The sequence below is a fragment of the Octodon degus genome, unplaced genomic scaffold (assembly GCF_000260255.1).
Source record: "Octodon degus isolate 3935 unplaced genomic scaffold, OctDeg1.0 scaffold00068, whole genome shotgun sequence".
NCBI classification, from domain to species: domain Eukaryota; kingdom Metazoa; phylum Chordata; class Mammalia; order Rodentia; family Octodontidae; genus Octodon; species Octodon degus.
Genome location: NW_004524644.1, coordinates 922,990 through 935,053, shown reverse-complemented (window position 1 = coordinate 935,053; position 12,064 = coordinate 922,990). Strand labels below are relative to the sequence as shown.

Sequence of the window (12,064 nt, the reverse complement as noted above, 5' to 3'; positions counted from 1 at the left end):
TGAAAAGGCAGAGAAAGTAAATTTGGAAAACACAAACATAGGGGAAAATATTAAAAATATGTGTATGTGTGTATACACCCTAATAAGTTTTAGTTTAATTTTGCCTTAAGATTGAAATATTAGTGGACACCAAACTTGGAATTCAAGCTGTTACTTATTTTCAGAATCTTTTGTTATGTTGAGTCACATGCTAAAAAAGCCTAAAATGATGGTAGCTGAACTTTTGGCCCCGATACAGGGAACTCTGGGCTGAGTTTGAGAGTCCTGAACTCTCTGCTCCCTCTTGGTGAGATCTCAAAGACACAAAAGGTCTGTGATCCCATGGGTTCCACCACAGCATGGCCACTGCCTCTGAGTATAAATGAGCAGATGACAGTTCCTGCAAACCTCCTGATATTTACTTGTTTTATTTTTGCTACTCAAAAGAACTTTAGCAAAATCAGGTAGAGCAGAGGTATGAACTGGAGACAAATCCTGTCGTTGTTTTGAACTTTGCTTTCTTTACCACGAAATCAAAGGGTTGAAAATTGCTAAGGCCCTAACTTGACCTTCTGTGGAGTTTTGGAAACCCAAGAGTTTTGGCAACTCAGAGGCTTACAACTGTGTTAAGCCCTCTATTTAAGGAAAGTTGAGTGTTGCCGCCCAGTTCCTAGCAATGGTCACCCAGCTCCTTGTAAAACAACTACTTCATTGAGTATCTGAGGTCTAGAATTAACTAACTTCCTTTTTTTCTTTTTCTTTTTAAATATCAGATTGAAGAACTTCAAGGGGTGAAGATTGTTAGATTTTCTGGCCCAATTTTCTATGGCAATGTTGATGGTTTTAAAAAATGTATCAAATCTACAGTAAGTATTTTATCCCTGAAAATTTGGTTTTTAACTTGAGATTTCAGTCTATTTATTGGCTTCAGCTGGGAACAAGACACTATGCTGTATTCTCTTTTGTGTGGAATTTACAGAATTAAATTATAACATCTTTTCCCTGAAAGGATTTACAATTTGGGGATAGGAAAAAATATATGTAATCTATTTGGGATTTTAACCCCAGGTTAAAATCTAGATAGTGGTAACTGCCAGTCTAAAATTCTATATGGGCCGGCCAGACACCTCTGTGGATTAAAGCGCCTGCATAGGCAGGCACACGGGCAGGGTTCGATCCCACCTGCCGTGCCCCCCCCCCCCGGGGGCGCGCTGAGATGGAGAATGAGACTGGGCGTGGTGGCACTGCCTGTAATCCCAGCGCTTGGGAGGCTGAAAAACAGGAAGCTCATTATGAGTCCCATCTGTGTAGCGAGACTCTGTAGACCCTGTACTAAATGCATTAAAAAAAGAATAAAACGCTACACATCCAGGTAGACTTGAACTTCCAATACTGTGTTAACTTCTGAGTGTAGCGCTCAGAGTTCCTAGGGCGGCGCAGCTGCAGGGGCTAGCAGGTGACCAGGGCGGTCAGCGGTCCTTACATGAACTGTGGCCACCGCTCAGGGAAGGGCGCTGTGCGAAGGACAACCTGCAAAGCGGACAGAAGAGGACAGAAGGCCTGTGATGGAAAATAGTGCCGCTCTTCACAGTTTTATTTGAAAAACAGTTGTACACACAGACACACACACACCCCCAATATGTACCAAGTCTGTTGTGGCTATTTATTTTGGTATCGGGGATGAAACTCAGAACCCTGTGCTTGCCAGGCACTTATGATACTGAGCCATTTCCCTGGCCCTAGCGCGGTTATTTTAAATTAACACTTTTAAATACAGCAGGAGTGGTCCACTTTAGCGGGAGTTTGGGACCTGGAGAGCTGAGGGTGGGGGTGGGAGTGGTAGCGAGAGGCGCGACAAGGTCTTCGAGGAGGGGTCCCTGCTTGGAGCAAGTGAACAGCACTGCTGTAAGCTGGAAGGATGAGCTCACCTTGAGCATCACTGACCCTCTGAACTTGGGTCAGTGTTTTCTTAAGGGAGTTCCAGGGCAAACTGGTTCTGAGGAATGTTTATAGATTTTACAACGTAAGGACTCCAAGATGTCAAGGAAATCTAGAAAATAGACTTAAAGCTAGGAGTTGATTAGGGCTGTTTTGTCTTGTACTGTCTTGATGCTTTTGATGCTGTTGTCTTTCCCGAGTTTCTGGCAGTGCAGAGAGGTCTACACATCGGATCAGACCTCACAATTTTCTTTTCTGACAAGGTGTCCTAAGGAATGTTATGTACTGAGAAACAAGTGTTCAGGTAACAACTGGCACTAGCAGACAGTAGGAAGCAGACATTTGGTAATTTGACATCTATTTCCGAAGGTTGGATTTGATGCCATCAGAGTATATAACAAGAGGCTGAAAGCACTGAGGAGAATACAGAAACTCATCAAAAAAGGACAGTTAAAGGCAACAAAGGTGAGGTATCATCTTTCTCCTACGTCCTTAAATTCTTTCCGTTCTCTAATGAAAACAGACACAGTCTAAAATTAAATCTATCCCCTTTGGTATCCAGATGTGTACTGGCAGAAGACATATGTATGTCTGAGAATGGCTGAGCGGTTTCTGATAAAATGAAATCAGCATCGCTCCCTGTAAACAGTGTGTGAATTTCCCCCCACAATGAATAGCATCTGCATTATTTTTAAACCATATTTTTATTGGAAGAAACAAATTAAGTACAAATTATATACCAGAAATTACAATGGAAGGCAGTAAGTTCATAAACTCTTAGAGCGATTAACCTCTATTCAGATTCTCCTACCAATAGTACACCTGTTGGCAAATTTCCACAAAATTGAGTTTCTTGGTTCCCTATTCTCCTATACTTCTTCCTAGAGAACATCAAAGTTTGGACCAAAGTAAAGTCCATTTGTGTGCGCATGTGTGTGCGGTGGAGGGGATTAAATCTGAGGCCTCATTCATGCTAGGCAAGTGCTCTGTCACTGAGTGACATCTCCAGCCCTTCCTTTTACTTTGAGGTGGTCTCACTAAAGCTGGTCTAGAAGTTGTAATCCTCTTGCCTTAGCCTCTTGAGTAGCTGGAATTACAGGCATGTTCCACCAGGTTTGACTAAAACTCTCACTCCTTAAGTATTCAACCTTTTCCCTTCAGCTCCTTTGTCCCGTTAGTGTAAGAACCTGAAAGAGAAAATAGGATCTGAAAGGTACAATAAATACTGTGAAAGGGAAAGAATCTGTTCAGAGGGAAGGAAAAACTAGGATGAGGAAAAGGACAAAAGAAAGAAGGGAAAAAGATATATTTGTGTATATATATTGGATAGCTTGGATAATTGTACTGCTGATTTCTGCTGATCTTTTGAAAGGAAGATTGGCATTTTGCTAAACCTTAAATTTTTTTCTTTTTAATTCTTATAACTTTTTATACCAATTTTGCATGCTTATATCTGGTAATCTAAACAACTAATTTGAATACAACATTAAGCAATATAACAACTTTTGTTTTATTTAATGAAGTTGTGTATTGTTTCTAATGGTTTTTTATTTTTTAATTTTTTAAACTATTTTCTATTTCCTTAAAAAAAAAGAGTATTCATCCCCTTGGTATTTTTGCTTACCAAAGAATAACTGGTGTAGGATTTTTAAATAATTGCAGATGGATGACCAAAAGACATTTCAAGTCACTGGCAATTAAGTTGGCAGTGTTTCCTTTCTTTAGAATGGCATCATAAGTGATGGTGGCTCATTGAATAATGCTTTTGAAGCTGATGAAGACATTGAAGATCCGAAAGAACTTGATATCCCAACCAAGGAAATTGAGTTCCAAGTAGACTGGAACTCTGAGCTTCCAGTCAAAGTGAATGTCCCCAAAGTGCCAATCCATAGTCTCGTGCTCGACTGTGGAGCTGTATCTTTCCTGGATGTCGTTGGAGTGAGGTCTTTGCGCATGGTAAGATTCTGGCTTTCTGAATTATAGAACTGCAGCTATGGTGGTGGTAAAATGATACAGGCTTCCCAGTTTTGCAAAATGATAATGTGTGCGCTGTGCAGCCAGATTGGCTCCATCTCTGGTGTCCAACTGGGAACAAGGTGCTCAATCTGTCTGTGCTTCAGTTTCATTTGTAACAGATGTAGTGGTGATATTTACTTCACAGAAGCATTATGAAGATTAAATAAGCTTAGAAATATAAGGAGTTTAGAAGAGTATCTAATATGTAAATATTCTCAGTAAAAATTACATTGCATTTTATTTTTCTGAGAATGTCAATGGAATACGAAAAGGAAAAATGATAACATTTTATGTGAAGTTTTTTATTCAATTTATTATGAGAACAGAAACAGGATAAGGAACATCAAGAACATGATAGGACCAGGAAAGACAGAGATTAAGAGATTAGAGCAGGCCGCAGGTTAGTCAGCTAGAAGTCAAAGTAGAAGTTGAGGAGCACTCACGGTGGAAAAATTCATGAGGTAGAAAGCATGTAGGCAAGCTCTGTGTCATTATTTCTTCAATAAATAGACATTAAATGTCTAAAATGTGCTAAGTACTGTGCAGGCATAAGAGCCTAATGAGTAAGTAGCCATAGTTTCTACCCTCATGAGACCAAGCAGTCTACAGGGGAAGGCAAACATCAGGTAATCTTGTAAATAACAACTGTGTTGAGGGCTTCAAAGCAGATTTTAAATAGGGTATCATCTCACGCATGAAGCTTAGGTGAAGCTTCAGATAGGCATTGTGAAGGTTAGCAGAAAAGTATGCTAAGGTGCCAATAATCAGCTGTAAAATATGAAACAGACATGTGAGGTTTAGCCTCACTGGGGGCTTTCTGGCTGTCTTGAAGGAGTAGGAAATCATGGCAGACGTAGGTATCTACACCTTGGCAAGAGCATGAGCATATGCAGACAGGGCTCTGTTCTCTTAGCAGATCTGCTTATTAACTCACCTGAAAACACACTTTTGTCCCTTGTTGTTCATTTTATTCTCGAGATTGGTTCCCATCCACTGTAGACTGTATGGCCAAAATGTTCAGTAAATTACTTTTACAGAGAATCTTTTTTTTTTAATCATGTTTATTATTAGTATTCATCTTTTTTTTTTTTTTTTTTGGTGGAACCAGGGATTGAACTCAGGCCCTTGCGCGTGCCAGGGAAGCGCTTATTCCACTGAGCCATCTCCCTGGCCCCCAGAGAGTCTTAACATATTTAATACCAGAACATTTTCTATGCTTCCACAGCTACTTTCCAATATTATAACAACAATCATTTATTATTATCCATAGGTCTAGTGTTCCTTTTAAACTTAAACTTTTAATGATCATGAAAATGAATTACATTTAGTTGTAAGAAATACTACAGAGTCTATGTACTCTGGCCCCAGTTTCTTCCATCATAACAACTTATAAAACTATTGCACAAAATTATAATCAGGATACTGACAGTGACACATTTAAAATAGAGACCTCAATGTTTAGGTCAGGTTTCATTCTGAATGTGGTGGTCACATCCACAGCTGTCTGTCTTCCACCCAGATGTGAATTTGTACTCTTTGCTCTAATCTGCAGGGTTATCTTAGGAAGCTTCTGTACTCTTCTTCCCTCCAAAAATATTTATAGAGCATCTCTAGAGGTTTGTGCTATTGAGCACAGCTTGTTGTCATCTCTGGAGGTATGGTTTTTTCATCTTTAAATATATCATTGTGCGGGGAGGTAGCTTAGCGATGTAAGCACCTGCCTGGCAAGTGCAAGGTCCTGAGTTTGATCCCTGGTCCAAAAAATAAAATAAAATAAATATATCATTATAAGTTGAAAACCTCTATGGTTTTTCCAATAATGAACTTTCCTCAGTCTTGATTAACATGAAAAGTTGACATTCCTCCTGAGCAAGCAAGTGAACCCGACTGAATGATGGGCACACAAAGTTATGTGTTTTACTTTTTTTATTTTTAGATTGTTAAAGAATTCCAAAGGATTGATGTGAATGTATATTTCGCATCACTTCAAGGTAAGTATGTTTATCTATCTAGGACTTTCTCCTAAGCTCTTTGTTTTGTATTGTGATAAATAATGTATAAGAACATTTGCCATTTTTGTCACTTTCAAGCATCAGTAATTCAGCAGCATTAATTTTAGTAACACTTATTATCTATTTCCACAACTTTTCATCACTATAAACAGAAACTGTACCAATTAAAATATAACAGAGGACTTTTGAACCCAGAAAGATGTTACTTCCAATTTGTCCCACATAGTTGGTTGCATTTGGAAATATGCAATCTGATAGTGGTGCAAGATCAAGGGGGAAGAGAGATTGTTATGGGGAGAACAGAGCTGGAGAAGACTCACATCCGCAGAAAGAAGATGGAGGAGGGTGCGAGTCCTTGTGTACAGGTGCGTATGTGAGTAGGAGGGTGCTAGTGCCTTCTCTGGAAGCACAGCCTGATACGGGGATTCTTACACAAATGATTAAAGAACTGGGAAGAAGGACAGGGTGAGGAGAGGCTGATTAAAGACATTGTTCCAGAAGTGTTGCCCTAGATTTCTGATTACACAAGAAGCCCCAAAGCAGGGAGTGCAGCAGAGAGTGATGTTGTCTTAAGCAAGGAGCTTTGTCTTTGGACCCGCAGTTTCATCAGCCAAGGCATGCAGGCTGCCTAAGTGTGGGGCTGTGGCCTCCCTGCGTGAGTCAGCATCCACTGGGCAGGAAAATTCTCCAGAGCTGTGCACAACTTTGAACTGTAGCCACCAGGCTCACAGTAGCTGGGGGGTGGGTACACTCACTCTGCAAAGGGACCCGGAAAGACACCAAACGCACCTACATGCACTCCTGAGATAACCATTCCATGTACTCCTGGAAAATAAAGTCAGTTTACAGCAGGATCGTATTTTGGAAGTGGGGAGGAGGATATCTACAAAAACTTAGTAATAGATTTGCTATTAAAAAATAATTTTTCTTTGTGCTAAATATTATCTATCTGTTTTGCAGATCATGTTATCAAGCAGATGGAGAAGTGTGGTTTCTTTGATGATAACAATAGAAAGGACACATTATTTTTGACTATTCATGATGCCATACTTTACCTACAGAACCAGGTTAAAGCCCAAGAAGGTCAAGATCCCATTTTAGAAATGGTAAATACTTAACTTTACTGCATCTGTAACTTTCTAGACTATCAGGCTTTCTATATATGGCAGAAGTTACATGCATCTAGTTTTGCTTTTAAGACCACATACAGCACCGCGTGCCATGCAGGCCCTGCCCCCGGGGCACGCTGAGAAAGAGACTGAGACTGGGCGGGATGGCACATGCTTGTAATCCCAGACTTGGGAGGCTGAAAACAGGAGGATCACTATGAGTCAGATCTGTGTAGTGAGACCCTCTACTAAATACATTATAAAAAAAGACCACATGCATAACCTCGGGGAGCCTCCAATTTTTCACTGAAAAAATGGGAGTAAAAACATTTAATTTGCTGAGAAGATATGAGGATTAAATGACAGAGGCTTTAGGAAAATATCTGGCAGTGTCTAATATACAGTAGTTCTATAGTGTGGGCAAAAAAATGGGCATTAGCTATAGTGCCATTTAATTTTTTCATTTTTATTTTTAATTAGCACATTTGTAGCACATAATACTCTTTGTGTGGAGTTGGTACATGTATCTAACACACTCAATTATTTCATCCCCTTTCCCTCCCTTCCAGTTCCCCTTCTTCCATCTCTTGCTTCTCTTCCCATGTGCAAAAGATCCATATCCTATTTCTGATCATCTTTTATAATCAATTTGTTCAATTATCTTTATAACCAATTATATTTTGGGGTTTCTCACATAAGAGAACAAGGTTAAAGGCCACATAAGAGAATCAGATTAAGTTTGTGCGTTTATTTCAGTTAACATTATGGTCTCAAAGTGCATCCATTTTCCTACATATGACTCAAGTTTATCTGTTTATATATACTCCATTAATACTGCACTGTGTATACAGTTTTCGTCTATCATTTCTTTCTTTTTTTTTTTTTTCTTTTTTTTTTTTTTGGTGGAACCGGGAATTGAACTCAGGCCCTTGCGTTTGATGGGGAAGCACTTATCCCACTGAGCCATCTCCCCAGCCCCTCTTCTATCATTTAATGATATATAGGGTGCTTCCTGGATTTAGCTATTATGAATCCTGCATCTATAAACATGAGTATGCATGTATCACTGTACTATTACGTCTTTAACTCTTTCTGGCAAATACCTAGGAGGGGAATAGATGGGTCAAATGGAATTTATAGTTTTAGTGTTTATTTTTTGAAGAATGTCTATACTGATTTCCATAGTGGTTGTACTAGTTTCCATTCCACCAACTGTGTAGGATTCCTTCCCCCCCACACCCTCACCAATATTTGCTATAATTAGATTTCTTGATCATAGCCTTTCTTTCTGGAACAACATGGAATCTCAGTGATGCTTTGATTTCCATTTCTCTGATGGCCAGAGTTGTTAAACACTTTTTCATGCATTTTTGATCATTTGTATACCTTCTTCTGAGAAATATTTATTTATTTCAATTCCCCACATTTTATTTGGTATTTTATTTTGGAGGAGCCTAATTTTTTTTTAGTTCTTTATATATTCTAGATATTAGTCTTCTATCTGGCAGAAAGTTTTTTCTATTTCTAAGTTGTCTCTTCAATTTGTTGGATGCTTTCTTTGATGTGCAGAAGCTTTTTAATTCAGTATGATTCCATTTGTTGATTTTCATTGATATTTCTTGCAGAACTGGGGTTCTGTTCAGAAAGTCCTTTCCTATGCCTATGCCTTTAAGTGTTTTACTTATTTTACCTTCCAGCAGATCTTTGATCCATTTAGATTTTAGTTTGGTACATGGTGAAATACATGAGTTTAGATTCAATCTTCTGCATATTGATAGCCAGTTTTCCTAGCAACATTTACTAAAAAGGGCATTTACTAAAGATAGCTCAGCAGTCTAGAGCTCCTGTTTAGGCCAGCTTAGGCAAAAGCACAGGGACCGTGGTTCAATCACCACGGTCAATCAGCACAGGCTGCTCCAGCCTCACCAGGGATGAGCTGGCCAAAAAAAAAAAAGAAAAAAAGGCATCTTTCCTCCAGCATATGCCTTGGCCCTTTAATCAATGATCAGATAGTTGAATGTGCTTCAGGTTATTTCTGCAGCCTTTATTCTGTTCCACTGATTCACGTGTCTGTTTTGGAGCCAGTCCCATGCTATTTTTATAGTGGTAGCTTTGTTATAATGCCATTTTTGAAGACAGCATCTTCTGTGATTTGTGTACATAGATTCAACAGAAATTTCAGCCATCTGGAAACCCCTGAATTATAGATAGATGTGTTTAAATAGGATACATCAGGCCATAAGTGGTCTTGGAAAAAATAAAACCATGAATAAAGCCAATGTTAATTTTCTCTCTCAAAATATAATAGACCCTAAATTTCTCTAGGTTTGTCAATTCTCCCATCAAATCTCCTAGAGAGGTAAACATTTTGAATAGACTTATTGCCTAGGCCTCCTGGAAGGCATGGAACCTTATTTTTCATGCTGCCTGTCACAGTGAATTGTGGGAATTAAACGAAATACCTACAAAAAATAAGTCTAGTGATATACATGTGTTAAGTTACTTCTCATTTTTATAAACTTAGGGTAAACATTATTGTAGAAAGTCGATATCTAAAGGAAAAACTAATATAGAAAACAATATTATGTTTTTCAGCTTCTGTTAGTGGAGAAGTTGCTCTGCTTAATGTTTCTGGGGGAAAAAAAGTAATAAAACCACAAATATAAAACCAGCTACATGTAAACTGTTCATCCTTGAAAAATCATTAGCCTTTTTCTATCCAACTTGAAATTCTTTGGCCCAGAGGTAAAAACAAAGCCAAATAAAGAAACAGAACTAATTACCATCCAATTCAAGGTCACATATCTAAATCCCACATTACACATAATAGAAAACCAGTGTACAAGTTCCTTCTCAACATGAAAATAGTTATTGTTTTTTATCAACCATTCTGAACTAAAATCTTAGCCCAGTATGTGGCAAAACCCACTGGCCAAAAATCTACCCACCATGCTAGACGCTATCTTGTTTGTAATCAGGGAGGTACTGTGAGGGACTAGGGTGAACTTTGTTTGCTTGATTTGTTTTCATTCCTCAATATGTTATGCTGAGTATAACTGGATTCTGGCATCATATACTTTCTGGCTCACTGGAGAGTGGGCTGACCATCACTGATGGCCTGTGAGCTCAGGAAACGTCCACTTCTGTATTTCCTCAGGGTCTAGCACAAAGCCCTCTCTATGGTTGAATTATTGCAAATGACAGCCCCTCATGTGGAACTTTCCCTTTTTTATAGCAAGAGTCCCTTGTGTACTAAGAATACTGGAGATAGAGTGACATATCAGATCCTTTCCCTATCCTTATTTTCCCATTATAAGAACCACCCCAATATCTGGTAACACCTATCTCTACCTTTCCCATCATGTCATGACTATTTTCTTTTTCTTTTTTCTTTTTTTCATTTTTTTGCAGAACTGGGGATTGAACTAAGACCCTTGTGCTTGCCAGGCAAGTGCTTATTCTACCAAGCCATCTCCCTGGACCCTCATGACCATTTTCTTAGGAACTTAGTCTTTTATTCATTTCCACACTAACCAAGAGAATTGGGTTATTCATGACAAGAAAGAAGAGCAGAATACCACTTAAAATCATTTACTACTTCTGTACATTTGTACACTAATGTATACTTTGGTATATATTTGGAGTTACTTTGGAAATATCCTTTTTCATGCATGAGACAAAGGCCTAATTGCTGGTCTCCTCAGTCTTGAAGATGAAATCACATAATGCTCCTAACGCACTAAACTTTCCTGAACCAGTTTGGTCTATGGTCATTGTTTTCGTCTCCAATAAAATTAAGCTCCATCCAATTCAAATTGAGACGATTTACCATACTCAGTCACAAATCTTGGCTGTGCATTTGCCACATACTTGATGCTAACTAGGTGTTCTTAGTTCAGCCACTGAAAGAGAAGCGCTATTGACTGCCCCACCAGTTAGGCAGAGGGGGTCACTCGAAAGGCACACATCTCAGAGGTCAGGAAGACAGTGGAATAGGAGGTTAGACAATGGAGAACTGTGGTGGTTCACACTTGTATGTGAAAATTGATACACGGAAAATTTTAAGTTGGGAAATATAAAAGAATATGAAAGCTAAAGAGGATTCTGAAGTCTGCAGATTACAGAAGCACCAGCAAAGCTTTGAATCATATTTAGTGAAGTATCTGGTGGACTGATGCTATTACATTTTTAATAAATATCATGTGTTCTCTTTCTCAAGATCACCCTCATTCAAGAATGCAAAGATCCACTTGAATTAATGGAAGAAAAGATGACTCAGGAAGAACTTGATGTCCAGGAAGAGGTATAATCATTATTTTCTCCTCAAGCAAACATGGATTAAATCTTGAGTAAATTGAGTAATACAGGTAGAGAATATATATCATTAAGAACTGTTCAGAGAAAATAATTCCAAAACACATGGAAAGGATGGTTTTATAGGAGGGAACATGAAAAAATAGGATTTTTCCCTTGAAGGCATTAAGTTTTCTGGGACCTCTGTCTCAAACATGTGGAAACAACTGAGAGCAGCAGGAAAGAGAAAAGGGAAAGAGGGAGTATTTCTAGCCTCAAATTTCATAAACTTCTGGAATATTATAGTATATGAGGAATATACTATAATTACCTTGTAATCTTTTTTTATCTGATAATGGCCTAAAAAAAAAAAATCTTCCCTTGCCTGGGGCTGAATTCTATGTATTTTAAAGGCGATTCTGTCAGCACATTATTCCAAGGAAACTTGTCATATCTGGACTTGTAGTATCTCATTCAACTTTGTAACTTCATCCTTGAGTAAAATGCGAACAAGTGAAGGTCACCTAACTCTGCAGTTGAGCTATGCCCGGTGGCACACACCTGTAATCCTAGCCCTCAGGAGGATCACCAAGAGTTTGAGGCCAGCCTGGGCTACATAGAGAGTTCAAGGCCAGACTGAACGACAGATTGAGACCTTGCCTCAAAAAACCAAAATAGGTAAAAAAAAAAAAAAAAAAAAAGTTGAAAGATATCTTA

The 12,064-nt window shown here is 38.7% G+C and overlaps 1 protein-coding gene across 2 annotated transcripts in view; it reads left to right on the top strand.

Annotated features, from left to right (window-relative positions):
• Slc26a4 (solute carrier family 26 member 4) overlaps nucleotides 1-12,064 on the top strand; it is a 47,900-nt gene that overhangs the window by 34,503 nt on the left and 1,333 nt on the right. For both annotated transcript variants that reach the window (XM_023719506.1, XM_004634982.2), the window contains 6 exons: nucleotides 753-845; nucleotides 2,287-2,382; nucleotides 3,643-3,873; nucleotides 5,870-5,924; nucleotides 6,906-7,051; nucleotides 11,274-11,357. In XM_023719506.1, coding sequence (XP_023575274.1) covers nucleotides 753-845; nucleotides 2,287-2,382; nucleotides 3,643-3,873; nucleotides 5,870-5,924; nucleotides 6,906-7,051; nucleotides 11,274-11,357 — 705 coding nt within the window. The remainder of the gene's footprint in view (nucleotides 1-752; nucleotides 846-2,286; nucleotides 2,383-3,642; nucleotides 3,874-5,869; nucleotides 5,925-6,905; nucleotides 7,052-11,273; nucleotides 11,358-12,064) is intronic.